The 27,537-nt window shown below is 47.3% G+C and overlaps 1 protein-coding gene across 1 annotated transcript in view; it reads left to right on the forward strand.

The window, feature by feature from the left end:
• The window catches only part of ZBTB10 (zinc finger and BTB domain containing 10), a 264,270-nt gene that overhangs the window by 174,774 nt on the left and 61,959 nt on the right, over nucleotides 1–27,537 (forward strand). The window contains exons 4-5 of the mRNA XM_069220405.1: nucleotides 17,537–17,602; nucleotides 23,757–23,932. Of these exons, the coding sequence (XP_069076506.1) occupies nucleotides 17,537–17,602; nucleotides 23,757–23,932 (242 nt within the window). The remainder of the gene's footprint in view (nucleotides 1–17,536; nucleotides 17,603–23,756; nucleotides 23,933–27,537) is intronic.

The raw sequence follows: 27,537 nt of genomic DNA on the forward strand, positions 1-27,537 counted from the left end.
CATGGTGCCGTTAGATCCGGCGTCTGACGGATCCGAGGATCGGCGTCAAGCTTAGACATCTGCTGACGCCATGTCGACACCGAGGATAGAGGAGAGACTACATTTGAGGAGGCTTGCTCTTCGCCTCCTTGAAGAGCAAGAATACCGGAGACAGGCATTGGAGGAAGGGGAGATTGAGGACTCTCGTGAAGGTCTCCATGGCTTAGACACTGCTAGTGGTCTGGACACCTCTCCAGAATGGGACTTGTCATCACCTGGGGAGTACACAGAGGAGGCAGCGACTTTTCATTCAGTCATTAGAAAGGCGGCTGACTTTTTGGACCTCCCTTTGCCGGTGTCTGAGACCAAGCCAAACATCTTGACAGAAGTGTTGCACCCTGCCTCAACAACTGCAGAGCCACTTTTGCCTTTTAATGAGGCACTATTGGACCCCATTATGGAAATCTGGAAGAAGCCGGTGTCCTCTTCGGTGGTGAATAGATCTGTGGCTCGGAGATATCAGGTGGCACCGGCGGACCCAGGCTTTCTTTCCAGGCATCCAACACCTGAAAGCCTGGTGGTTCAGGCTTCTTGCTCAGCCCGATCTGCTCCTGGATCCTTTCCATCTGTGCCTTCAGATAGAGACTCTAAAAAAATGGACATGTCATCAAAGAAGGCTTTCTCGTCATGTAGCATGGCTTTGAAATCCACCAATGCTACGTGCATCTTAGGGAGATACATTTACGCCCTGATGGACGAGATTAAGTCGACGCACACTGAGGTTCCTCAAGAATTATTGAGCCTGGTTTCTGATGCTCAAGCAGCGGCAGCCCAGGTTATTCAATCTGGGTTGGATACGATCGACTCTGTTGCTAGAGCTATGGGTACTGCTGTGGCTACGAGGAGGCAGGCCTGGCTTCGTAGCTCTGGATTTTCCTCTGATGTACAATCGACCCTCTTGGACCTTCCTTTTGATGGCGATAAGCTTTTCGGCGCCAAGGCGGATTCGGCTCTAGAAAGGTTCAAGGAGAGTAGGGCCACTGCCAAGTCGTTGGGCTTGCAAGCCTCTTTTGCTTCCTCCAGATTTTTTAGGAGGTTTCGAGGATTTGGTTGTGGTTCCTCCTCCTCCTCCTCCTCCTCCTTTTGAGGAAAATTCCAGCAACCCACCTCTGCTCTCTCCTATAGATCTTTCAGAGGGAGTGGTAGGGTCCGCACCAGGGGAGCCACTCAGCAGCACTCTGCCTCTTCCTCTGGAGGGGTGCAGCATGGGAAGCAGCCTTAGGCGCTTCCGCCAATTCCTTCTCACTCCACTCCTGTAGGGGGGAGGTTACTGAATTTTCTCCACAAGTGGGAGGTCATAACATCAGACTCCTGGGTTACCAGCATTGTGGGAAAAGGCTATGCCCTACACTTTCGGGAGTTTCCGCCCCCATCCCGCCCCGTCCTTCCTACTGTTCAGAAGAACACCTCCTGTTGCTAGAACAGGAGGTTCAAGTCCTCCTTTCAAAGGGTGCGGTGGAGTTGGTTCCAGAGCAGGAAAGGGGTCAGGGTTGTTACTCGAGATACTTCCTGATCCCCAAGAAGGATGGTAGATTGAGGCCAATCTGGACCTGAGGATCTTGAATTGATTCCTCAAACAGGAGAAGTTCAAGATGCTGACCCTAGCTCAGGTGCTTTTGGCGCTGAACGATGGAGATTGGATGGTGTCTGTCGACTTGCAGGATGCTTTATTTCATATCCAGATACCCAAGTCGCACAGGAAGTATCTCCGGTTTGTGGTGGGGTCGCAGCACTATCAGTTTGCGGTCCTCCCGTTTGGTGTTACTTCAGCACCCCGAGTCTTCACAAAGGTGATGTCGGTGGTTGCAGCAGAGCTCAGAAGAAAGGGGATAGCAGTATTTCCTTATCTGGACGACTGGTTGATCAAAGCCAAGTCTCCGGAGCTCGTGCTGCATCACCTTCAGTCGACAACCCAGTTGTTCGACCTGGGTTTTTCAGTGAATGGACCCAAATCTCACTTAGAGCCCTCTCAGCGCCTCCTGTCCATAGGGGCAGTACTGGATACAACATTGAGTCGTGCCTTTCCTCCGCCTCAGCGGATTCGGGATATTCAGGCGTTGGTTCCAATGTTTCAAAGTGGGGCGGTCATTCCGGTCCTCAAGGTCCTACGCCTGCTCAGTCTGTTTGCTTCTTGCATTCTGTTGGTCACTCATGCTCGCTGGCACATGAGGGCTCTTCAGTGGTGCCTCCGGAAGCAGTGATCTCACAAAGGGGATCTCGAAGGATCAGTAACGATCTCCGGGGACGCTGCGGCGGATTTGAAATGGTGGATTGCGGACAGCAATCTTTCCCAAGGAAGGCCGTTCTCGCAACCTCCGCCGGTGACCACAGTAATATCGGATGCTTCCACTCTAGGGTGGGGAGCTCATCTGGGGGACCTGGTGATCAAAGGTCTGTAGTCTCCAGTAGAACGGATGTTTCATATCAATCTGTTGGAGTTGTGGGCGATACGTCTTGCACTCAAGGCCTTCCTCCCTTCCCTTTGCGGTCAGTCGGTTCAGGTCCTGACGGACAATACTACCGCGATGTGGTATATAAACAAGCAGGGAGGAGTAGGGTCGCACCTTCTCTGCAGAGAAGCTTTACGGCTTTGGTCCTGGGCAAAGGACCATCAGATTTGTTTGGTAGCAGAACATCTGGCTGGAGTCTTGAACGTGCGTGCGGATTCTCCGTCGCCATTTCTTGACCGATCACGAGTGGCGTCTCCATCCGGATCAAGTCCGTCTAATCTTCCAGATGTGGGGGTTTCCTCGGATAGATCAGTTTGCCACCCGGGAGAACTCACACTGCCCGTTATTCTGCAACCTCCAGTATCCGGTAAAAGGAGTGTTGGGGGACGCGTTTCAGATGTCCTGGTGCGACCAGCTGCTTTACGCGTTTCCCCCCCATACCCTTGATTCCTCGAGTTCTGAGGAAAATTAGTCAAGACCGGGCCCAAGTCATCTTAATAGCTCCGTATTGGCCAAGGAGGGCGTGGTACTCGGACCTTCTCCAACTCTCACTGTGCCCTCCGCTCCGTCTCCCTCTCAGGGCAGACCTCCTCTCGCAATCGCAGAGGCAGGTTTTACAGCCCCACCTCCAGGGCCTGCACCTTCATGCCTGGAGATTGAACGCGGCAACCTGAATTCCTTTTCTCTCCCGCCTGATGTAGTGGATGTTATCTTATCGGCCAGGCGACACTCCACTAAATCTGTCTACGCTAATAGGTGGGCTAAATTTGTGATTTGGTGTGGAGAGAGGCAAATTGACCCCTTACGTGCCCACTTATCAGATATCTTGTCTTTTGCATTGTCTCTGGCACAGAGAGGTTGTTCAGTGGCTACGGTTAAGGGATACTTAACTGCCCTGTCAGCCTTTCTATGTCTTCCAGACCAGCCTTCTCTATTCAAATCCCCTATAGTACTTAGATTTTTAAAAGGTCTTATTAACAAATTTCCTCCCACTCCTTTCATTATGCCTCAGTGGGATTTAAACTTGGTTCTGACTTTTCTTATGGGTTCTCCGTTTGAGCCTATGCATTCTTGCCCCTTAAGGTTATTGGTCCTAAAGACGGTATTCCTGGTTGCAATTACTTCCGCCAGGAGAGTGAGTGAGCTGCAGGCTCTATCTGTAAAACCCCCTTACACATCTTTTTATGGGGATTAGGTGGTGTTGAGGACCAAGGCTGCTTTCCCACCGAAGGTTGTTTCACCCTTTTCATATGGCCCAAACAATTACTCTTTCCACGTTTTATCCTCCACCTCATCCTTCGAAAGAAGAAGAGAGGCTACACCGCTTAGACCCAAGGAGAGCGCTGAGCTTTTATGTGGACAGAACGAAGGATTTCAGGCTGGAGGATCAGCTCTTCATCGGGTACGTGGGAAAGAGGAGAGGAAAGGCAGTCCACAAGAGAACACTCTCCAGGTGGGTCCTTCTTTGCATTAAAATGTGTTACTCTTTAGCAAAGAAAGAACCCCCTGTTGGTATAAGAGCTCATTCCACCAGAGCTAAGTCGGCCTCTTCGGCCTTGGCTAGGGGTGTTCCTGTGGTCGACATCTGCCAGGCCGCAACTTGGTCATCCCTCCACACTTTTGCGAAACATTACTGCTTGGACTCTGAGGTTAGGAGGGATGGCCATTTTGCACGGTCAGTGCTGCAGGATTTCTTGGTTTGACCATTCAGGTACCCACCACCGAGTGCGGTACTGCTTTGGGACTCTATTCAATGTGTGAGGAAACCACAGGTAGTTGTATCCATCAGAAGAATGAGTTACTTACCTTTGGTAACAACTTTTCTGGTGGATACATTAGCTACCTGTGGATTCCTCACGGTCCCACCCGTCTCCCCTTGCCTGTCTGGTCTAACCAAGTTGTTCTTGGGTGTGCTCCTCTTGGTTTTTAAGGACTTGTACATATACTGTATATATGTGTATGTATGTATATATATGTATATATGTAGGAAGTTGGCTCTGTATGTGCTATTTCAAAGTAAGGAATAGCATGCACAGAGTCCAAGGGTTCCCCTTAGAGGTAAAATAGTGGTAAAAATAGATAATACTAATGCTCTATTTTGTGGTAGTGTGGTCGAGCAGTAGGCTTATCCAAGGAGTAGTGTTAAGCATTTGTTGTACATACACATAGACAATAAATGAGGTACACACACTCAGAGACAAATCCAGCCAATAGGTTTTGTTATAGAAAAATATCTTTTCTTAGTTTATTTTAAGAACCACAGGTTCAAATTTAACATGTAATATCTTGTTTGAAAGGTATTGCAGGTAAGTACATTAGGAACTTTGAATCATTTCAATTGCATGTATACTTTTCAAGTTATTCACAAATAGCTATTTCAAAAGTGGACACTTAGTGCAATTTTCACAGTTCCTGGGGGAGGTAAGTTTTTGTTAGTTTTACCAGGTAAGTAAGACACTTACAGGGTTCAGTTCTTGGTCCAAGGTAGCCCACCGTTGGGGGTTCAGAGCAACCCCAAAGTTACCACACCAGCAGCTCAGGGCCGGTCAGGTGCAGAGTTCAAAGTGGTGCCCAAAACGCATAGGCTAGAATGGAGAGAAGGGGGTGCCCCGGTTCCGGTCTGCTTGCAGGTAAGTACCCGCGTCTTCGGAGGGCAGACCAGGGGGGTTTTGTAGGGCACCGGGGGGGACACAAGCCCACACAGAAATTTCACCCTCAGCGGCGCGGGGGCGGCCGGGTGCAGTGTTAGAACAAGCGTCGGGTTCGCAATGTAAGTCAATGAGAGATCAAGGGATCTCTTCAGCGCTGCAGGCAGGCAAGGGGGGGCTTCCTCGGGGAAACCTCCACTTGGGCAAGGGAGAGGGACTCCTGGGGGTCACTTCTGCAGTGAAAGTCCGGTCCTTCAGGTCCTGGGGGCTGCGGGTGCAGGGTCTTTTCCAGGCGTCGGGACTTAGGTTTCAGAGAGTCGCGGTCAGGGGAAGCCTCGGGATTCCCTCTGCAGGCGGCGCTGTGGGGGCTCAGGGGGGACAAGTTTTGGTACTCACAGTCGTAGAGTAGTCCGGGGGTCCTCCCTGAGGTGTTGGTTCTCCACCAGCCGAGTCGGGGTCGCCGGGTGCAGCGTTGCAAGTCTCACGCTTCTTGCGGGGAGTTGCAGGGTTCTTTAAAGCTGCTCCTTGAAACAAAGTTGCAGTCTTTTTGGAGCAGGTCCGCTGTCCTCGGGAGTTTCTTGTCGTCGTCGAAGCAGGGCAGTCCTCAGAGGATTCAGAGGTCGCTGGTCCCTTTGGAAGGCGTCGCTGGAGCAGAGTTCTTTGGAAGGCAGGAGACAGGCCGGTGAGTTTCTGGAGCCAAGGCAGTTGTTGTCTTCTGGTCTTCCTCTGCAGGGGTTTTCAGCTGGGCAGTCCTTCTTCTTGTTGTTGCAGGAATCTAAATCTTTAGGTTCAGGGAAGCCCTTAAATACTAAATTTAAGGGCGTGTTTAGGTCTGGGGGGTTAGTAGCCAATGGCTACTAGCCCTGAGGGTGGGTACACCCTCTTTGTGCCTCCTCCCAAGGGGAGGGGGTCACATCCCTAATCCTATTGGGGGAATCCTCCATCTGCAAGATGGAGGATTTCTAAAAGTTAGTCACCTCAGCTCAGGACACCTTAGGGGCTGTCCTGACTGGCCAGTGACTCCTCCTTGTTGCTTTCTTTGTTCCCTCCAGCCTTGCCGCCAAAAGTGGGGGCCGTGGCCGGAGGGGGCGGGCAACTCCACTAAGCTGGAGTGCCCTGCTGGGCTGTGACAAAGGGGTGAGTCTTTGAGGCTCACCGCCAGGTGTTACAGCTCCTGCCTGGGGGAGGTGTTAGCATCTCCACCCAGTGCAGGCTTTGTTACTGGCCTCAGAGTGACAAAGGCACTCTCCCCATGGGGCCAGCAACATGTCTCTAGCGTGGCAGGCTGCTGGAACCAGTCAGCCTACACAGATAGTCGGTTAAGTTTCAGGGGGCACCTCTAAGGTGCCCTCTGTGGTGTATTTTACAATAAAATGTACACTGGCATCAGTGTGCATTTATTGTGCTGAGAAGTTTGATACCAAACTTCCCAGTTTTCAGTGTAGCCATTATGGTGCTGTGGAGTTCGTGTAAAACAGACTCCCAGACCATATACTCTTATGGCTACCCTGCACTTACAATGTCTAAGGTTTTGCTTAGACACTGTAGGGGTACAGTGCTCATGCACTGGTACCCTCACCTATGGTATAGTGCACCCTGCCTTGGGGCTGTAAGGCCTGCTAGAGGGGTGTCTTACCTATACTGCATAGGCAGTGAGAGGCTGGCATGGCACCCTGAGGGGAGTGCCATGTCGACTTACTCGTTTTGTTCTCACTAGCACACACAAGCTGGCAAGCAGGGTGTCTGTGCTGAGTGAGAGGTCTCCAGGGTGGCATAAGACATGCTGCAGCCCTTAGAGACCTTCCTTGGCATCAGGGCCCTTGGTACTAGAAGTACCAGTTACAAGGGACTTATCTGGATGCCAGGGTCTGCCAATTGTGGATACAAAAGTACAGGTTAGGGAAAGAACACTGGTGCTGGGGCCTGGTTAGCAGGCCTCAGCAAACTTTCAATTGTAAACATAGCATCAGCAAAGGCAAAAAGTCAGGGGGCAACCATGCCAAGGAGGCATTTCCTTACAATATATATATATATATATATATATATACATATACATAATTCGTGTATTCATGTATTTATTTTTTCAAAAAAAAAAAAGTTACGTTCTTGAAATGATGTATTTATCTTGAATGTCATTAAATATTGCTATTTGTTCATTTATCTCAATGGCCTATTATTCTCGTACGTAAAAAATGTTGGTACTGACATTGGCACGTCGGTGAGGACCTCTTATTGCCTGCATGACGTCAGACGGCGTCGCGTGGGCAATTGTGACGTCCTCGTGCAGAAGCTAGGAAGAAGATTTCCGTCGAATCCTGGCGCAATGGGTGAATTCAGTGTGTGAGGAATCCACAGGTAGCTGATGTATCCACCAGAAAAGTCGCTACTGAAGGTAAGTAACTCGTTCTTCAAAGTAAGAAATAGCATGCACAGAGTCCAAGGGTTCCCCTTAGAGGTAAGATAGTGGCAAAAAGAGATCATTCTAATGCTCTATTTTGTGGTAGTGTGGTCGAGCAGTAGGCTTATCAGAGGAGTAGTGTTAAGCATTTGTTGTACAAACACAGGCAATAAATGAGGAATACACACTCAGAGACAATTCCAGGCCAATAGGTTTTTGTATAGAAAAATATATTTTCTTAGTTTATTTTAAGAACCACAGGTTCAAGATTTACAAGTAATACTTCAAATGAAAGGTATTTCTTGTAGGAACTTTGAATTAGCAAAATAGCATATACAGTTTTCACATAAATGACATATAGCTATTTTAAAACTAGACAGTGCAATTTTCAACAGTTCCTGGGGGAGGTAAATGTTTGTTAGTTTTTGCAGGTAAGTAAACCACCTATGGGGCTCAAGTTTAGGTCCAAGGCAGCCCACCGTTATGGGTTCAGGGCAACCCCAAAGTTACCATACCAGCAGCTCAGGGCCGGTCAGGTGCAGAGGTCAAAGTGGTGCCCAAAACGCATAGGCTTCAATGGAGAAGGGGGTGCCCCGGTGCCAGTCTGCCAGCAGGTAAGTACCCGCGTCCTCGGAGGGCAGACTAAGGTGGTTTTGTAGGGCACCGGGGGGGACACAAGTCAGCACTGAAAGTACACCCTCAGGGGCCGGGTGCAGTGTGCAAACAAGCGCCAGGTTTGCAATAGAAATCAATGTGAGACCAAGGGGTCTCTTCAGCGATGCAGGCAGGCAAGGGGGGGTGGTCGGGGCTCCTCGGGGTAGCCACCACCTCAGCAAGGGAGAGGGCCACCTGGAGGTTGGATCCTTCAGGTCCTGGGGGCTGCGGATGCAGAGTCTTTACCAGGCGTCGGGTCTTTGAAGCAGGCAGTCGTGGTCAGGGGGAGCCTCAGGATTCCCTCTGCAGGCGTCGCTGTGGGGGCTCAGGGGGGGTCAACTCTGGCTACTCACGGTCTCGTCGCCGGCGAGTCCTCCCTGTGGTGTTTGTTCTCCACAAATCGAGCCGGGGGCATTGGGTGCAGAGTGCGAAGTCTCACTCTTCCGGCGGGAAACGTGTGTTGTTTCAAAGTTGCTTCTTTGTTGCAAAGTTGCAGTCTTTGGGGAACAGAGCCGCTCTCCTCAGGAGTTCTTGGTCCTTCTAGATGCAGGGTAGTCCTCTGAGGCTTCAGAGGTTGCTGGATCCTGGGAACGCTTCGCTGGAGCAGTGTCTTTAGAAGTGGGGAGACAGGCCGGTAGAGCTGGGGCCAAAGCAGTTGGTGTCTCCGTCTTCTCTGCAGGTTTTTCAGTTCAGCAGTCCTCTTCTTCTTAGGTTGCAGGAATCTGAGTTCCTAGGTTCTGGGGAGCCCCTAAATACTGAATTTAGGGGTGTGTTTAGGTCTGGGAGGTTAGCAGCCAATGGCTACTAGCCCTGAGGGTGGCTACACCCTCTTTGTGCCTCCTCCCTGAAGGGAGGGGGGCACATTCCTATCCCTATTGGGGGAATCCTCCATCTGCAAGATGGAGGATTTCTAAAAGTCAGAGTCACCTCAGCTCAGGACACCTTAGGGGCTGTCCTGACTGGCCAGTGGCTCCTCCTTGTTTTTCTCATGATCTCCTCCGGCCTTGCCGCCAAAAGTGGGGCCGTGGCCGGAGGGGGCGGGCAACTCCACTAGCTGGAGTGCCCTGGGGTGCTGTATCAAAGGGGGTGAGCCTTTGAGGCTCACTGCCAGGTGTTAAAGTTCCTGCAGGGGGAGGTGAGAAGCACCTCCACCCAGTACAGGCTTTGTTACTAGCCACAGAGTGACAAAGGCACTCTCCCCATGTGGCCAGCAAAAATGTAGAGAAAGTCTAGAGAATTGGCAATAACACTTGTTCTTCTATTCTGTGTTCCCCGAAGTCTCCCTATAAAAATGGTACCTCACTTGTGTGGTTAGGTCTAGTGCCCGCAACAGGAAATGCCCCAAAACACAACATGAAAATATCACATTTTTCTAATGAAAAAGGACATGTTTTTTGCAAATTGCCTAGCTCTGGATTTTAGCCTCTAGATCAGCTGGCACCTAGGAAAACCTAGCAAACCTATACATTTTTGAAAACTAGACACCTAGGGAAATTAGGGATGGGGTGACTTGTGGGGGCTCACACCAGATTCTGTCACCCAGAATCCTTTGCTATTCTCAAAATTGGGCTAATAAACACATTTTCCTCACATTTTGGTGATGGAAAGTTCTGGAATTGGAGGGGAGCCACAAACGTCTTTCCACCCAGCATTTCCTCTAAGCCTCCTGATAAAAATGGTACCTCACTTGTGTGGGTAGGCCTAGTGCCTGTGACAAGAGTGGACCACACAACAGTCAATGGTAGTTCTTACACGAGGGCAACTGTTGACCCTGGGATGATCCATTCCTGACACAGGCACTAGGCACAAACACTCAGGTGGGGTTAGTGTTTGTATCAGGACAAGTGGGGAAGCACTGTGTAAAAAAGGAATTTTGTGGGTCCCTGAATATTCCGTTAGTTTGTGCGAAATAAATTCAAGGGAAAATAGAGTTTTTATTCAATGTTTTACTTTTGTAAGCTATTGTGGGTAAGAAAACTTTGGGGAATCCACACAAGCCACACCCCTATGGACTCCCCCGGTGGCCTAGTTCACGAAAATGTCTGGGTTTGGTAGGATTCGATATATGGCTGCCAGGACCAAAAATTTAGGTGCCTGCTGTAGGAAGTTGGCTCTGTATGTGCTATTTCAAAGTAAGGAATAGCATGCACAGAGTCCAAGGGTTCCCCTTAGAGGTAAAATAGTGGTAAAAAGAGATAATACTAATGCTCTATTTTGTGGTAGTGTGGTCGAGCAGTAGGCTTATCCAGGGAGTAGTGTTAAGCATTTGTTGTACATACACCTAGACAATAAATGAGGTACACACACTCAGAGACAAATCCAGCCAATAGGTTTTGTTATAGAAAAATATCTTTTCTTAGTTTATTTTAAGAACCATAGGTTCAAATTCTACATGTAATATCTCATTCGAAAGGTATTGCATGTAAGTACTTTAGGAACTTTGAATCATTACAATAGCATGTATACTTTTCAAGTTATTCACAAATAGCTGTTTTAAAAGTGGACACTTAGTGCAATTTTCACAGTTCCTAGGGGAGGTAAGTATTTGTTAGGTTAACCAGGTAAGTAAGATACTTACAGGGCTTAGTTCTTGGTCCAAAGTAGCCCACCGTTGGGGGTTCAGAGCAACCCCAAGGTTACCACACCAGCAGCTCAGGGCCGGTCAGGTGCAGAGTTCAAAGTGGTGCCCAAAACACATAGGCTTCAATGGAGAAGGGGGTGCCCCGGTTCCAGTCTGCCAGCAGGTAAGTACCTGCGTCTTCGGAGGGCAGACCAGGGGGGTTTTGTAGGGCACCGGGGGGGACACAAGCCCACACAGAAATTTCACCCTCAGCGGCGCGGGGGCAGCCGGGTGCAGTGTTAGAACAAGCGTCGGGTTTGTAGTGTTAGTCTATGGGAGATCTAGGGATCTCTTCAGCGCTGCAGGCAGGCAAGGGGGGGGTTCCTCGGGGAAACCTCCACTTGGGCAAGGGAGAGGGACTCCTGGGGGTAACTTCTCCAGTGAAAGTCCGGTCCTTCAGGTCCTGGGGGCTGCGGGTGCAGGGTCTCTCCCAGGCGTCGGGTTTTGGATTCAAGGAGTCGCGGTCAGGGGAAGCCTCGGGATTCCCTCTGCAGGCGGCGCTGTGGGGGCTCAGGGGGAACAGGTTTTTGTACTCACAGTATTAGAGTAGTCCTGGGGTCCCTCCTGAGGTGTTGGATCTCCACCAGCCGAGTCGGGGTCGCCGGGTGCAGTGTTGCAAGTCTCACGCTTCTTGCGGGGAGCTTGCAGGGTTCTTTCAAGGCTGCTGGAAACAAAGTTGCAGCCTTTCTTGGAGCAGGTCCGCTGTCCTCGGGAGTTTCTTGTCTTTTCGAAGCAGGGGCAGTCCTCAGAGGATGTCGAGGTCGCTGGTCCCTTTGGAAGGCGTCGCTGGAGCAGGATCTTTGGAAGGCAGGAGACAGGCCGGTGAGTTTCTGGAGCCAAGGCAGTTGTTGTCTTCTGGTCTTCCTCTGCAGGGGTTTTCAGCTAGGCAGTCCTTCTTCTTGTAGTTGCAGGAATCTGAAATCTTAGGTTCAGGGTAGCCCTTAAATACTGAATTTAAGGGCGTGTTTAGGTCTGGGGGGTTAGTAGCCAATGGCTACTAGCCCTGAGGGTGGGTACACCCTCTTGTGCCTCCTCCCAAGGGGAGGGGGTCACTTCCCTAATCCTATTGGGGGAATCCTCCATCTGCAAGATGGAGGATTTCTAAAAGTTAGAGTCACCTCAGCTCAGGGCACCTTAGGGGCTGTCCTGACTGGCCAGTGACTCCTCCTTGTTTTTCTCATTATTTTCTCCGGCCTTGCCGCCAAAAGTGGGGCTGGGCCGGAGGGGGGGGGGGGGGCAACTCCACTAGCTGGAGTGTCCTGCTGGGTTGGCACAAAGGAGGTGAGCCTTTGAGGCTCACCGCCAGGTGTGACAACTTCTGCCTGGGGGAGGTGTTAGCATCTCCACCCAGTGCAGGCTTTGTTACTGGCCTCAGAGTGACAAAGGCACTCTCCCCATGGGGCCAGCAACATGTCTCTGTTTGTGGCAGGCTGCTAAAACTAGTCAGCCTACACAGATAGTCGGTTAAGTTTCAGGGGGCACCTCTAAGGTGCCCTCTGGGGTGTATTTTACAATAAAATGTACACTGGCATCAGTGTGCATTTATTGTGCTGAGAAGTTTGATACCAAACTTCACAGTTTTCAGTGTAGCCATTATGGTGCTGTGGAGTTCGTGTTTGACAAACTCCCAGACCATATACTCTTATGGCTACCCTGCACTTACAATGTCTAAGGTTTGGCTTAGACACTGTAGGGGTGCCATGCTCATGCACTGGTACCCTCACCTATGGTATAGTGCACCCTGCCTTAGGGCTGTAAGGCCTGCTAGAGGGGTGACTGATCTATACATGCATAGGCAGTGAGAGGCTGGCATGGCACCCTGAGGGGAGTGCCATGTCGACTTACTCATTTTGTTCTCACCAGCACACACAAGCTGGCAAGCAGTGTGTCTGTGCTGAGTGAGGGGTCTCTAGGGTGGCATAAGACATGCTGCAGCCCTTAGAGACCTTCCTTGGCATCAGGGCCCTTGGTACTAGAAGTACCAGTTACAAGGGACTTATCTGAATGCCAGGGTGTGCCAATTGTGGATACAATGGTACATTTTAGGTGAAGGAACACTGGTGCTGGGGCCTGGTTAGCAGGGTCCCAGCACACTTCTCAGTCAAGTCAGCATCAGTATCAGGCAAAAAGTGGGGGGTAACTGCAACAGGGAGCCATTTCTTTACACCTGCCTTACAAAACCTGGTTGTTTTGTGATAGATAATTTTGATGTTCCCACAATACGATTTGGGCCCTTCCCTGTCGCGACCCTGTGCGAAGATGGGGATTACCGAAACCGTGCGAGTTGTCCAGTAGGTTTCTGCGCTAACCCCATTTTGATCATAAGGCCCAAAACTCCGCTGGCGAAATGGGAGTCCACTGACTTGTCCTAGAACAGGGCCCTAGATTGCCTCCATGCTCCCTCAGAAATTGTTCTACACACACATTTGTTAGCTGCACAATTTACTGAAGGAACTCAACATCCACAAAAAGATGGACGTAGTCGACTGGCTACAAGTTGGCTGTATCAACTTTACATCCAGCATCACCAGTAAAAGGTGGAAATTGGGGCTGAACTAAACTGGGGCGCTGCCAAGAGCTGCCCACTGCACCCACCTGCTGTCTGGATTGGATTAACCTGCTGTTGTACCGCTGCACAGACTGCTTATGAAGCAACAGCACGACTGCCCCCATCACCTCCCTCAATCGCTGGAAGAGGGGTGGTGGGGGGACTCCTCTGAGGGAAAAAAATCACTCCCAGAGTCTGCTCCATTGTCCTCTCCCTCAGATGCTGTCTCAGTATCCACTGTCTCAGTCTCTGATCCTGCCCCAGATCTGTCCTCCATAATCTGAGTTACTGCTTCAGCAGCCATCAAACGAGACGCCATCTCTGCTACTGGCTAAACTGTCCCTCTAAAGCACTAGCCTGCAGATAGGGTCACAAAATGGCTTGGGGGGGAAGGGGTGATGTGTGCAACAGTAGATTTCAGTCACCTTACCTTTGTTTATTCTCTGACACTGAAAAAAACACAAAGACAAACTATTACTTCACATTGCAACATACCCATCATCACAGCCTTTTAGCGCTAGTAGCGCACAGTGTGACAGTCATTTATGGCGCCCCTGACCTTCTCCTTGTATTTCCTCACTACCACCCAGAAAAAAGTTTACATATTCAAGACATTGCACATTTTGCGTACATATGCTAAACATGGGATGGCAGATCTGGTGCCTAAATCCAGGCAATACAAAATGATTTCCCTATTTATCTTAGCCTCATGATTAGACCAGATGCTGATCCATAATAAAAGTTTTGCTGACTTGACCAGATCACTAATATACAAACATTTGTGCACCGTGTGCAAGATAGAATTGGAACTCGAAGGCGGCAAGTGCGTAGTAAGTCTATAGATAAGATTTTCTTCGACCTGTAAGGCGTCAGTATTACTGTTGCCCCAGATCCCAGCTCCATACCAAGCAGCGAAGACACACTAAAAGTTGTAAATATTAAAAGGGGGGGTGGGTACCTCATAGGAGAAACCAGGAGGAACCACAACACAGCTGCCCTTCAATCCCTCCGAAAGAGGTGGCTCACAGAGGGCATACTGCTGGAGAAGGTAAATTGCAATTGATAATAAGACATTCCCCTTTTGAAGCAATGGGTCCAGGTCCAATCCACCTCACCCTCCGTGTCCACAGAATGTCTTCACGTGCAAGAATGGAAAACCTCTATTGCGAGCCAACCAGTATAACAGTTTGTTTCAAAACTCTGTTTTATACTCCTCTTGCCTGCGGTGCAATAGAGGGTCTCCGACATAAATTGCCACATTGGGACATGGGCAAGTAATTCTGGGCAGAGAAAGATGCAACCCGAGAGAGGATGACCTCTACAGACCAACAGAATAGTTTGAGCTGCCTTAAATGACTTGCGGGGGGCATTCCTCACATGTTTTGGGGTGGGGGGGTGGTGTTGGGTTGGGGCAACCCAGAGGCTTTACCTCCCCATGATACGGTAGCAGCTATAGATTACTTGGGCTGGTTTATGAAGTAAATAAATTGCGAGAGGATTCTTGGTCAAGCCAGTAGTAATTGAGTTAACAACATTACCTGTCTGAAGGGAGAAAATAAACCACCTTTGAGTGGCATAATTGTTACTCATGACAGGAGCGATTGGACAAGAGTTCCCTTTTTGTCTGGTGTCTCGTGAGCGAGAGTGTTCATCAGCTGTTTTAATTTCACAAGCTGCTTCATCACCGGTAGAGGCTCTGTTTCTGAGAAAGTCCTTAATTTTTCCACAACATATCTCCCAAAATTCTCCCCTCCTTCACATGTGCCAAAATGAAGCCTCAAAAGAACCCTTGGCAGAGGGAGTCAGACTTAAATGGGTAGCTGACTCTGCGGGCAGATTTTGTGTAATGCGGGTTGTCTGGGCTGATTGAGCTACCTTGGAACCTTTATCCTACGAGCCTTTTGCCTCAGTGGTACCTGCTTTGATTTGACATGCATCAACTGAGATGGAGCGTCAAATACACCCAAGTCAGCAGGTAGTAAATTCCCAGCACCTGTAGAACTGGTTGGTCCCTTGTGGGCAATGGACACTTGGCCAATCCCCACAGCCTGTGCTAACATCCTGTCAATTGAAGTGCCTTTGGAGGGGTGGAGGTGAAAAATCCATGGCTGCCTGCCGCCTTCTTCCCCAGAGAAACGTTAAACGTTAAATAAGAGTAATTGGGTCAAGGCTGTTGCTGTATCGCATCCTTATTTTGCCCATTAACCTTGTCCAGCTAGGTGTCAACATCAGTGTGCCATTAACTCAAATTAGGAATTAGATTAAAGATTTTTCTATAAGCACAGCAGATTAATGTAAATCCACACTTTACAACCAATCCAACCGTCTCACTGTTGCGTCTCCCCGCATGGCATCAATAATGGATTACAGGTGATATAGCGTTCCTATCCCTCCCTGACAAAGGCCATTTCAGACATGTGAATTAATGTGCATGCATGTACATACTGTACGTGCTGAGATGTAAATCACAGCAGGAACAGCATCAGCTTCACACACAACAACCTGCTCCTCCATACCTAACCTCCTAATCTGTGGAATAAGTATCTGTGATGGCCCACTCCATGGTATCCCTCATCTGCAGCTCAGCATCTGGGGGAACGCCTGCCCAGCCGACCAATTGCTATGCTTCATTTTGCTAGCAGGAGGGCTAACTGGAGATATTCATATTCCATTTTTTTCCTACCTGGGGCATATTATGAATGCCATTTTCAGTGCAATTGCTTTATCTTTGTATTCTTTCATATGGTTGGCTGCTTGAAACAATTATTTATTCTCCTGACTTGTAATCTAACTTAATCCAAGCTGATACAGGAGATGTATTGGGGAAGGGGAGTAAGGTATATTCAGGAACTTTAATTCCAGTTTCAGGCAAGAGAGATCACAGAGCTGACTGGACTGAGGCAGGGTATTTCGAGAGAGCAGAGCACTGAAAGGTTTCCTAGTAGTTATTTCTGATTTAGGTGCATTTTCCAATTTCTTGTCTAGCTCAAGGGTTGTTGCGGGTTGGTAATCTGAAACATCCTGGGGATGGAAAATGGAGTCCCTAATTAAGTTTTATTTTATTTAAAAGTTTATTTGTGATTTTGTAAAGTGCTACATGCCACTGGTAGCACTCTAAAGTGAAGGACTTAACTCTTGTTTCTACATTGGTAATGGGTTACCATATATGTTATCCCACCTTTTTAATTTGGGAAATTCACAAACTGTATTTTATAAAATGTAAAGTAGTGCCACTACTTTACTACACAAAGCAGTTCAGAAAGCTTCAGTCAGAAATCTCCAGCTCTCCTTTTTTTATGGGGAAATCCTCATGCATGTGAATTTAGTACGTGTGGGTAGAACCAGAGGGAGTGACTGCAATTTGAGAAATATTTACAACTAAATGGAAGGAGCTAGGGGAGGGTTAAGGAGGAGTTTCGGGAAGGACAGACACCCACCCACAAAACAGTAAGCCCATTGTTACACACAAAGTACAGTTCTAAAGTTTCTACAGTCAAAATGGACCCAAAACAGTAGTAAATGTACTAGAGGTCAGACCCTGAGTAAGTCAAGCACCACACATGGCGACCCACTAGTACTGCAGCACTGTCCCATAGAAAATAATGGAGTTGGTAATTAAAATTGAACTCCATAGGAAATAATGTTAAAAAGTATATTTAAATAAAATATTTTAATGGGTATTAATTAAAAATAAATGTAATGTTATTTTTAAATATTAATGTTGTACATTATTAAGTGTATACATTATTTTTTGTAATTTTAAGTACATAATAGCAATTTTTACTGTAGGTGGGATTTGTTTTTAATTACATATTTTTTAATAATGTCCATTTGATTTATATATGTTAGTTAAATATTTGATTAAAATGACTATTATAATGATGTAACTTTTTTGCTGCATTTAAAATTGCTAAAATCAATTCAAATTAACATTTAAAAAACACAAAACTATTTTATTTTAAATTTCAGTCCACTTTTTAAAATGTTCCTATACTTTACTATAGAAAGATTTCCACACCTGTGGTGGTGAATTCTGCCTAATTGTGAAACGTTACTAGTACTACTTTACACTACTAAATTTAGCTCCACCTCATATTTCAAGGGTTATAATCTCAGTACATTTTCTTGAGTAATCCTTTGTACACTTTTCCTTACAATAACTGCTTTATTTTCTTTCAGGAACTTCAAGTGAGTTAAAGTATGGAGTATTGCCAGAATCTTGGGCAAGGGAATCTTGGGAAAATGGTAGGTTAAATTACATTTTAAATTATGTGGGTTTTCTATGGCATAGTGATTTTTACCCTAAGGTTTTATTGTAATAAAATTGTCTTGATTCTATATGGAAGTTTGTGTGTACATGTATGAGTGTCAGTGTTCTTCCAATTTTTTAAATGAAAACTGCAGAAAAGTATTAAACTTACAAAGGCACAATTGATCTTTGTGCCTTTTGTTGGAATAAATTGAGCTACTGAATGCCACATTTTTCTCTACCTCACCCCTTCTGAGCTGTTCAACTAGGATTCCAGAATTTTGATTTTACTAGATTTTGTTTGCCATTTAGGGACATAGAGGGACCACAGTTTATGCCTTTGTCAAGCATGGACTCCTCAGATATAGTAACAAACATTACCTATCTCTGCTCATTCCTGTTATCATTGAATTGTTTTGAAAAAGGTTGTTGTTATTAGTGTTTAACTTGGGGTTTCTTCCCATTAACGTTATTCTTTTATATTTGTGAACTGGTGCTCATGTGAGTGTCTGTGCAGGGTGCCTGCTGGACTGTGATGATGTAAAGTACTGCAATTTTTGTTGGGCGATTGTTGTGGCATTGGTTTGAGGGTGAGATTAGAAGACTCAAGCAAGTAGGTGACATTTAAAACTGGTTTGTTGTCATACCATTTGGATTTGAAAGGGTGTGGATGGTTTATGTGCAAATTGCATTGACTTTATTTCTATCCCACCTATGTGCAGATTAAAACATTGAATATTGTTGTTCCCACTGTTCTTGTCAGTGTGTTCCAAAACACCAAAAGGATGGGGGTGGTTTACTAGGGAATTACATCAACCGTATTCCGTACCCTACCAATGTGAAGAACAAGAAAACATCAGCAAGACTGTCATTGTTGCTTTTCCCAGCATTCACTCAATGCGTTCCAGAACAACAAAAGGATCTTACTGTCCGCTTGCCATCACAACACTTGATATGTAGGACTTACTTCATATTGTGAATGTGTTTGATGTTGAAAACAAGCCCATTCTGATGGATACAACTAACTGTGGATCAGTCAGTTTATCGATTCCTCACCTTATGAAATCTCCCAATGCACCAGCATTCGACAGAAACTTTACTCCCAGCACTTCACGTCAATGTGGATGTCACAATTGCCCGGCTCCGCACTGGACTCCATCTGACGTCATTGTGGCAATAAGAAGTTCTCGCTGACGTCGGTTCCCTTTTTTCCATGCCTTCGACTAACGTTTTTTCCTAGCTCTCGAACAGCTACTGTTTTAAGGTCTTGTTGTACTTGTTAAAATGTCTCCGCCTAAGAAGTCAGATTTTAGGCCTTGTCGTGAGTGCAGGGGTTGTATTTCAGTCACAGACCCTCATGAAGGCTGCTTGTGGTGTCTACGTTCGGACCACGACGTGGAAGGGTACGTGTCGTGCCAGAGGATGAACCAGAAGGCCTTAAAAGGAAGAAAGGCTAAGCTCTTTTTAGCAAAAGCTAAAAGAGGACACAAGGGTCATTGGAGATCTAAGGCAAGGGACGCTTCTTCTCATAAGTCATCAAGATCTCATCAGAAGCGGCGCCGGCACGATTCTCAATGCCATTCTTCCAGAGATCGGTCTCGGTTCCCTTCGAGACAACGTTGTACGGCGTGGGATGTCAGTCCTACTGTTACTCCCAGCCTCAGAGTCCTCAGGCTTCTCCAGCGCCATCACTGATTGAGGACGTCCTCCGACTCACTTTTCACCTGTGTTGGTTCAGGAGCCGGTGGCGCAAGTTTCGGATGAGACTCAAGCACCTCAAGATGACCAGAGGTTTCCTTCCTTCCCGACTCCAGGAGTGGATCCGGCGGCTTTCCTGAATGCTATGTTTAGTGTTTTTAGCAAAGCTATGGCTCCTGCTGGTGCACCGGCTGGTCCCACGGGTCCATTAGTGCTCTCCTTGGGTTCGCCGGTGCCGTACAAATCGGCTGTGTTTGTGCCCTTCTATCCGAGTGCTGGTTCAGCGCCGATGGCTTTGTCGCCTTACATGATGCCGATGGAGTCAGTACCTGCGCCGGATGGGTCCCGGGTGGGACGCAGTGTGTCTCCACCATGTCCTCCACCACGTCCTTCTGTTTTCAAGCCGGCGTTGTCGACATTGGTAAACTCTTTCGACTCAGAGATTGGAGGCCAGATTGAGATTGAGGAGGAGATCACTGAGCCTCTTGGAGGAGCAGGAATACCAGCAACAGTTGCTAGAGGAAGGAGAGATTTCTGAGCCTCTGGGGGAGTTTCAGGGTCTGGACTCTACAAGTAGACTGGGTACCTCCCCTGAGTGGGATCTTTTATCCTCTGGTGAATTTACAGAGGAGGCAGCATCCTATCACACTCATAAGGAAGGCTGCTGAATTTTTGGAACTTCCGTTACCAACTTCTTAAGTAAAGACAAACATCTTGACTGAGGTGTTGCATCTTTCCTCTACTTCTGCGGAGCCCCTACTCCCTTTCAATGATGATCTTACTGAGCCTATTTTAAACATTTCGAGAAAGCCTGTTACGTCTCTGACCGTTTCCAGGACTGTGGCAAGCAGGTACAGGGTTGGTCCTGGGGATCTTCGATTTTTATCCCAACATCCGACTCCTGAGAGCTTGGTGGTCCAAGGTTCTTGTTCTGCTCTATCTGCACCTGGCTCGTTTCTCTTAATCCATCGGACAGGGAGTCTAAGAGGATGGAGCAAGCAGCCAAGAAAAGTTTCTCCTCATGTAATATGGGGCCCTGAAATCGGTCAATGCTACCAGTGTGCCGGGGAGGTATGTTCATGTCCTGATGGACACGGTAAGAGCTGTGGTGCCGAACTTACCTCAGGATATGCAGGGGCAGTTTGATTAGCTTCTTTTGGACACTCAAGCGGCGGCCAGTCTGGTCTGGATACAGCGGACTCAGTAGCCAGGGCAACGGGCACTTAAGTGGCGACCAGGAGGCATGCGTGGCTTAGGTCTTCTGGATTTTCAAAGGACGTTCAAACAACTGTGGGGGACCTAGAGGTCAAAGGTCATTGGTCTCCAGTGAAACAGATGTTTCATATCAATGAGTTAGAATTGTGGGCAATATGTCTGGCTCTTCGCGGTCAGTCAGTTCAGGTCTTGACAGACAACACTACCGTGATGTGGTACATCAACAATCAGGGAGAAGTAGGGTCATACCTTCTCTGCAGAGAGGCTCTGGTTTAGTGGCATTACTTAGTGTCACCGGTAGGGGGGGGTCAACTCTGGCTACTCACGGGCTCGCAGTCGCCGGGGAGTCCTCCCTGTAGTGTTAGTTTTCCGCAGGTCGAGCCGGGTGCGTCAGGTGCAGAGTGGAAAGTCTCACGCTTCCGGCGGGAAACCTGGTCTTTAAAAGTTGCTTCTTTGTTGCAGAAAGTTGCAGTTTGTTGAACAGGGCCGCTGTTCTCAGGAGCTTCTTGGTCCTTTAGATGCAGGGTAGTCCTCTGAGGCTTCAGAGGTCACTGGACCCTTTTGGATGTGTCGCTGTTGCAGTTTTCTTCGAAGTAGGGAGACAGGCCGGTGGGGCTGGGGCCAAATCAGTTGTCGTCTCCGTCTTCACTGCAGGGCTTCAGGTCAGTAGTCCTTGTTCTTCTTTAGGTTGCAGGAATCTATCTTCCTCGGTTCTGGGAGCCCCTAAATACTGAATTTAGGGCTGTGTGTTAGGTCTGGGAGGGCAGTAGCCAATGGCTACTGTCCTTGCCCTCTTTGTGCCTCCTCCCTGTGGGCAGGGGGGCACATCCCTAATCCTATTGGGGGAATCCTCCTTCTACAAGATGGAGGATTTCTAAAAGTAAGTCTCACCTCAGCTCAGGACACCTTAGGGGCTGTCCTGACTGGGGGGTGACTCCTCCTTGTTTTTCTCATCTTCTCCAGCCTTGCCGCCAAAAAGTGGGGGCAGTGGCCGGAGGGGCAGGCTTCTCCACAGGGCCGCTGTCCTCAGGAGTTTCTTGGTCCTTTTAGATGCAGGGTAGTCCTCTGAGGCTTCAGAGGTCGCTGGACCCTGGGGGACGTGTCGCTGTTGCAGTTTCTCTTGAAGTGGGGAGACAGGTGGTAGGGCAGGGGCCAAAGCAGTTGGTGTCTCCGTCTTCTCTGCGGGGCTTCAGGTCAGCAGTCCTTCTTCGTCTTCAGGTTGCAGGAATCTATCTTCCTAGGTTCTGGGGGCCCCTAAATACTCGATTTAGGGGTGTGTTTAGGTCTGGGAGGTTAGTAGCCAATAGCTACTAGCCCTGAGGGTGGCTACACCCTCTTTGTGCCTCCTCCCGGTGGGGAGTGGGGTCACATCCCTAATCCTATTGGGGGAATACTCCATCTGCAAGATGGAGGATTTCTAAAAGTCAGTCACCTCAGCTCCCGACACGTTAGGGGTTGTCCTGACTGGCCAGTGGCGACTCCTTGTTTTTCTCATTATCTCCTCTGGCCTTGCTGCCAAAAGTGGGGCCGTTCCCGGAGGGGGCGGGCATCTCCACTAGCTGGGATGCCCTTTGGCGCTATAACAAAGGGGTGAGCCTTTGATGCTCACCGCCAGGTGTTACAGTTCCTGCAGGGGGAGGTGAGAAGCAGGCTTGTTCCTGGCCACAGAGTGACAAAGGCAATCTCCCCATGTGGCCAGCAACATGTCTGGTGTGTGGCAGGCTGGCAAAAACTAGTCAGCCCACACTGGAAGTCGGGTATGTTTTCAGGGGGCATCTCTAAGATGCCCTCTGAGGGTATTTTACAATACAGTGCACACTGGCATCAGTGTGCATTTATTGTGCTGAGAAGTTTGATACCAAACTTCCCAGTTTTCAGTGTACCCATTATGGTGCTGTGGTGTTCGTGTTTGACAGACTCCCAGACCATATACTCTTACGGCTACCCTGCACTTACAATGTCTAAGGTTTTGCTTTGACACTGTAGGGGCATAGTGCTCATGCACATATGCCTGCTAGAGGGGTGACTTACCTATGCCACAGGCAGTGTGAGGTTGGCATGGCATTCTGAGGGGAGTGCCATGACGACTTAGTCATTTTCTCCCCACCAGCACACACAAGCTGGCAAGCAGTGTGTATTTGCTGAGTGAGGGGTCCCCAAGGTGGCATAAGACATGCTGCAGCCCTTAGAGACCTTCCCTGGCATCAGGGCCCTTGGTACCAGTTACAAGGGACTTACCTGGGTGCCAGGGTTGTGCCAATTGTGGAGACAAAGGTACAGTTTAGGGAAAGAAACTGGTGCTGGGGCCTGGTTAGCAGGGTCCCAGCACACTTTCACATCATAACTTAGCATCAGCAAAGGCAAAAAGTCAGGGGGTAATCCTGCCAAGGAGGCATTTCCTTATAATGAGGGTCTGTGTGACTCTGTGACCGGCACCAGTGGTGTTGAATTGTTGAGAACGACTCTGTCAGCTACGCTATGATAGCCCCAGTCTATTGTGTTTCTCAACGCTTTAGTTGGATTTAATATTTACAAATTCATAAATTTGCTTTTGTACATTGGATTTTCACTGTTTTATTCAGATAAATATTCTCTGTTTTTCTAAACCTTTGTGGTGTCTTTTTGTGGTGTTTTCACTGTGTTATGGTACACGTTCTGCACAAATACTTTACACATTGCCTTCTGCATTAAGCCTGACTGATCAGTGCCAAGCTACAGAAGGGTGGGCACAGGATAATTTGGATTGGTTGTGATTTAACCGTGGTTAGAATTGTGGTCCCTACTTGGACAACAAGGGTGTACACCTCTGTCAACTAGAGATCCCATTTCTAATAGAAGGTAAGTAACTTTGTCTTAGAAATGAGAAACAACCATAAGAATGAAATCTTCAAACGCTCCTGCAAGGAAGTACAACATTTGTATTCAGTTTGATTCAAGTTCGACACTGTTCGTGTATTTAAACTTTTTCCAGATATAGTATCTTCACGTTTAATGGAATGGGTGAAATAATTGCTTCTCAGAAATGGTGTAAAAGCCTTGTGCTAAACATTTCTTTCCCTAATGAAGCAATCAAATTTGTGGTGTGCTGTACCCAAAAGCAAGCATTTGTACTGAGAAACTTAGTTTGTGTCGTCAGACAACCGAAAATGCCCATGTATCTTCAGTATGACATTTCTGTAATTTTGTATAGCTTTTTTTTAACATTTATTTAAAACATAAATATACACTTATCTTTAGGTGACTCATCATCATTGCTGATGAACAAGCTTAAGTGTCCCCATTGCAGTTACGTAGCCAAATATAGAAGAACATTGAAGAGGCATTTGCTCATTCATACTGGCGTCCGATCATTTAGCTGTGACATCTGTGGAAAGCTATTTACTCGAAGGGAGCATGTTAAAAGGCATTCCTTGGTAAGTAGGTTGCACATGTTTAAAATAATACATTTTTAGTATTCAGATGGATCAGTGATAGCGTTTGTTTTCTGTCCATGTCCGTGATACAGAATTGCCTAAATTGTGGGGCATTGATAAAAGGTAAAGCTAGTTATGTGTGTTTTTTTTCCCCAGTGAAATCTTAACATATCTTAGCTTTTTCTGTTGTCTGTGGATTGAAGAGAAATGCCTATTGCCCAGGATCCCACTGTATCAGAATGGGACTGAGGTTCATTGTGCTGCATAGAAGGCTTGGGCAGATCATTACTTGCAGCTTGCATAGCTGCCACCATGTGCACACTACAGTCCAATTCCTGCATCATTATGATAATTGAATGCTAGCTTTTTTTTAAATATTAGATCAGCAGTCTGGAATGTACCTGTGTTTTGAGGTGATGATGCCCTTCAAGTAATCAAGATAATCTTGTGCCAAAGTTATATCAATTTGATGATGTATGGTTAGTCTCCATATAATCATGACTATTTTTAAGATGCTATGTTATGCTAATTCGCCCACACGGTAGATGTTCTGTGTAAATTATTCATTTTATAATTCTGAGTGCTGGTAAAGTTCAAGACTGAAAGGTGAACCTGAAACTCCATGAATCCAGCCCTGCAGTAGAAAGGGTTATGTCTCTAGTATTGGATCTTTCATAAATTCACATGCTTGAATTATTCCCTGTCGAAGTGGCAATCCCATGGTACCTTCTAAAGCAGTACAATGAAGTACACATAACCTAAAATGGCTACAAGACATTCATTTGATTAGCTTATCCACATCTTTTATAATGAACCAACTTCAGCCAATCAGGCAACAGCACCTTCTAGAACACTTCTCACTGAGGCATGTCTCAGATTGTCTATCGCACGTTGTGTGAAGCGAGCCTCCCTGAGCTCTGCTCAGTCCTTTAACAATATTACAGATCTGAACCCTCTGTTGGTCATCTAAAAAGGGCACCTTTCACCTACATCTACCAGATATGGATTACTAAAATATCAGTCATTAAAGAAAGGACTTTTCAGACCCTTTGGAATTCGTTTCATTCTGAAGACCCACAAAATAGTGTATGTACTTCTTCTCCCTGCCCACAAGGCAAAGAATTAAAAAATCTGGCACATCTTTTCCTCCAAAACTCTTAAGTATAGGGAAGAGAGGCTTTTCTTATGGCTGCAGAAATTGAAAACCAAAAAGAATAAAATCCCCTTAGACACTGCAAGGCCAGAGCCTATAACTCCTTTATAGGGTAGAGCATGCAAGAGGATGCACACGCTACGTGTCTCGCTTGCAAAACACTATTTGCAAAACAGGCCTTACCATTTGCCTGCTTCTGTGTCAGTCTTTTTTTAAGCCGGCTTATTTCGCCATTGGAGCCCAAATGTCCTTTCTATCACTTGATGTGGAGCAGGCAGTCACCAAGCACAGGTTGATTCTGTTTAGTTGGGGCCTGTCCATGTGTTTAAGGTACTATTTCCTCCCCCTTTTTTTTTTTTTTTTTTTTTTACTGCACTGCACACGTTTTATAGAAGTGCTGCCCCCATCATCAGTTTTGCAGCATGAAACTTTTCTGGATTGACATGCTGTGCATATTTGCGCCATCTAGTGGTCGGATCCAGAAATGTCTCCAAATCTATTTATTTAAATTTTTGTTGTTGTTGCTGGGCGTCAACCTCTGTTTGTTGTCCTCTTGTGACATCGTTGGGCTTCCTGCAGAAGCTCGCCATCCAAAGATTCTTTTTTCCCGCCGTTGGGTCTGGGTGCTTGCTGAAGGCTCCCTAACACTTGGAAGAAGTTGTTCATGAGAACTCTGGAGAAGACTGCTGAAAGTCCAAGAATGTTACAGCAGGACACCAAGGTATTTAGAGGGGAAGTTGAGGGAGAAGTAGTAGTAGTAGTTTCTTGATGGTTATGGAGAATACCCATACATATTGGGGGAGTAGGGGGATAGGGTGGTGCAGCCTAATGAGAACATGCCTTTCCAGTTCTGCAAAATTTGCCACCTCAAATTCTTGCAGAAGAAAAAACACCCCGGTCTGCAACCTCTTTTTACAACAAGACTATCGAAGCAGGGATTTTGTCTGCTCCACATTCACACTGAAGATGCTGAGGGCAAGAGAGAGGCAGAGACAAACCCATCATACCATGCACGGACAGCATACCCACCTTCTCTATGAGATTTGGGTCTCGAGAGTGATGAGAGGGAAGAACGTTGCAGAAGGGGAACTGGAGGAGGTCGATTTGGAAATTGTCCGAGTTGAAACCCAGGGGGCAAAGATACATTCAGGCACAAGGTAAGAGAACCATCCGCCTTGAAAAATATAGCTGAGTCATGTAAAACTGACTTGAGAGCCTCAAAGGGAGCCTCGGTGTCACAGCACCCGACCGCAGCTGCGATCTGAGTCAAAGAGCCCTTTGAAACCCTTGAACTGTAGACCGCAGGAGGAAAAGCTGCAGAAAAAATCCAAGTCACAGAAGGACATACAAGGAAAGGATGTTTGGCTGCAGAAACATGAAAGGTCGCATTTGTAGAATAGAAGCTCAACGGTAGATCAATCGAAATAAAAAAAGTCTCTCTGAAGTCAAAGAGACAGTCAATAATCTCGACATCGAACAGGCGGCTGAGATAGAAAAAAAAAAAGAGAAGACGACTCGAGGCCGAAATGGCGGCTCTGCTACAGAAACACAAAGACTTCTACCAGAGTTTGAAGGCGTTTAACATTTTTAAAAAATCCTCAATGCTGGAAGAGCAGGGAGAGTTAAGCATCAGACATTGAGCCTCCCTTAACACCAGAGCCACAACAGGAAGAAGAGGAGGAAGTCTTTTGTATGAAATAGAAGGCAAACAAATGAACAGGGTTGTATCCGGCACAGAGGGTTCTTGGACTCAGAGGCTCAATGACAGGATTTGGAGACTTAATTAAACTGAAGAAGGGGTAGACTGCTACCCTTCAAAACCATCACCACCAGGTGACATCGGCTTCTACAATCAGGTGATAAAGAGGGCAGTAGACAAATATGGTGTCCAATTAGAAGAGGAGAAGCCCCAATTTGTGTTTCAGATTAGAGATTATTTTGCCTTTTTCTTTCCAGGAGACCATATTTATCCTGAGGTTGCAAGTGTGAGAGACCAGGGAAGGGAGGCCCTCAGAGAACTGGCCACATGGCACTCCAAGGACAGAAAAGTAATATAAGTTCTCCTAAAAAGATCCAGCATGTATAAACGGTTATGTGCTATCTGATTCAATTATTACAGCTACAGCCAGAAAAGGGCAAACATCCCAGCAACTTCTGGTCCACCTCAGACAAGGAGAGCAAGCGAATGGACCTCATGGGTCCAAACTTCGAGAGAAATGCAGCAAGTTAGAGGCGCATTGCAAATTCAAATACCCTCTTAAATCGCTATGCCTACCAAAATTGGGAGGAGATGGCAGAGTTAATAAAGCATCTACCGGAACAATACCAGAAAAGAGCAGCACACTTGGCAGAAGAGAGCAAAAACATTGCCACCATATGCCTAAAGTTAGCACCAGATGTGGCAAACACATCCAGCAGGCAACTGACCGCTATCACACTACGCCACCACTCC

Source organism: Pleurodeles waltl, chromosome 2_2 (genome assembly GCF_031143425.1).
Source record: "Pleurodeles waltl isolate 20211129_DDA chromosome 2_2, aPleWal1.hap1.20221129, whole genome shotgun sequence".
Lineage (NCBI taxonomy): Eukaryota > Metazoa > Chordata > Amphibia > Caudata > Salamandridae > Pleurodeles > Pleurodeles waltl.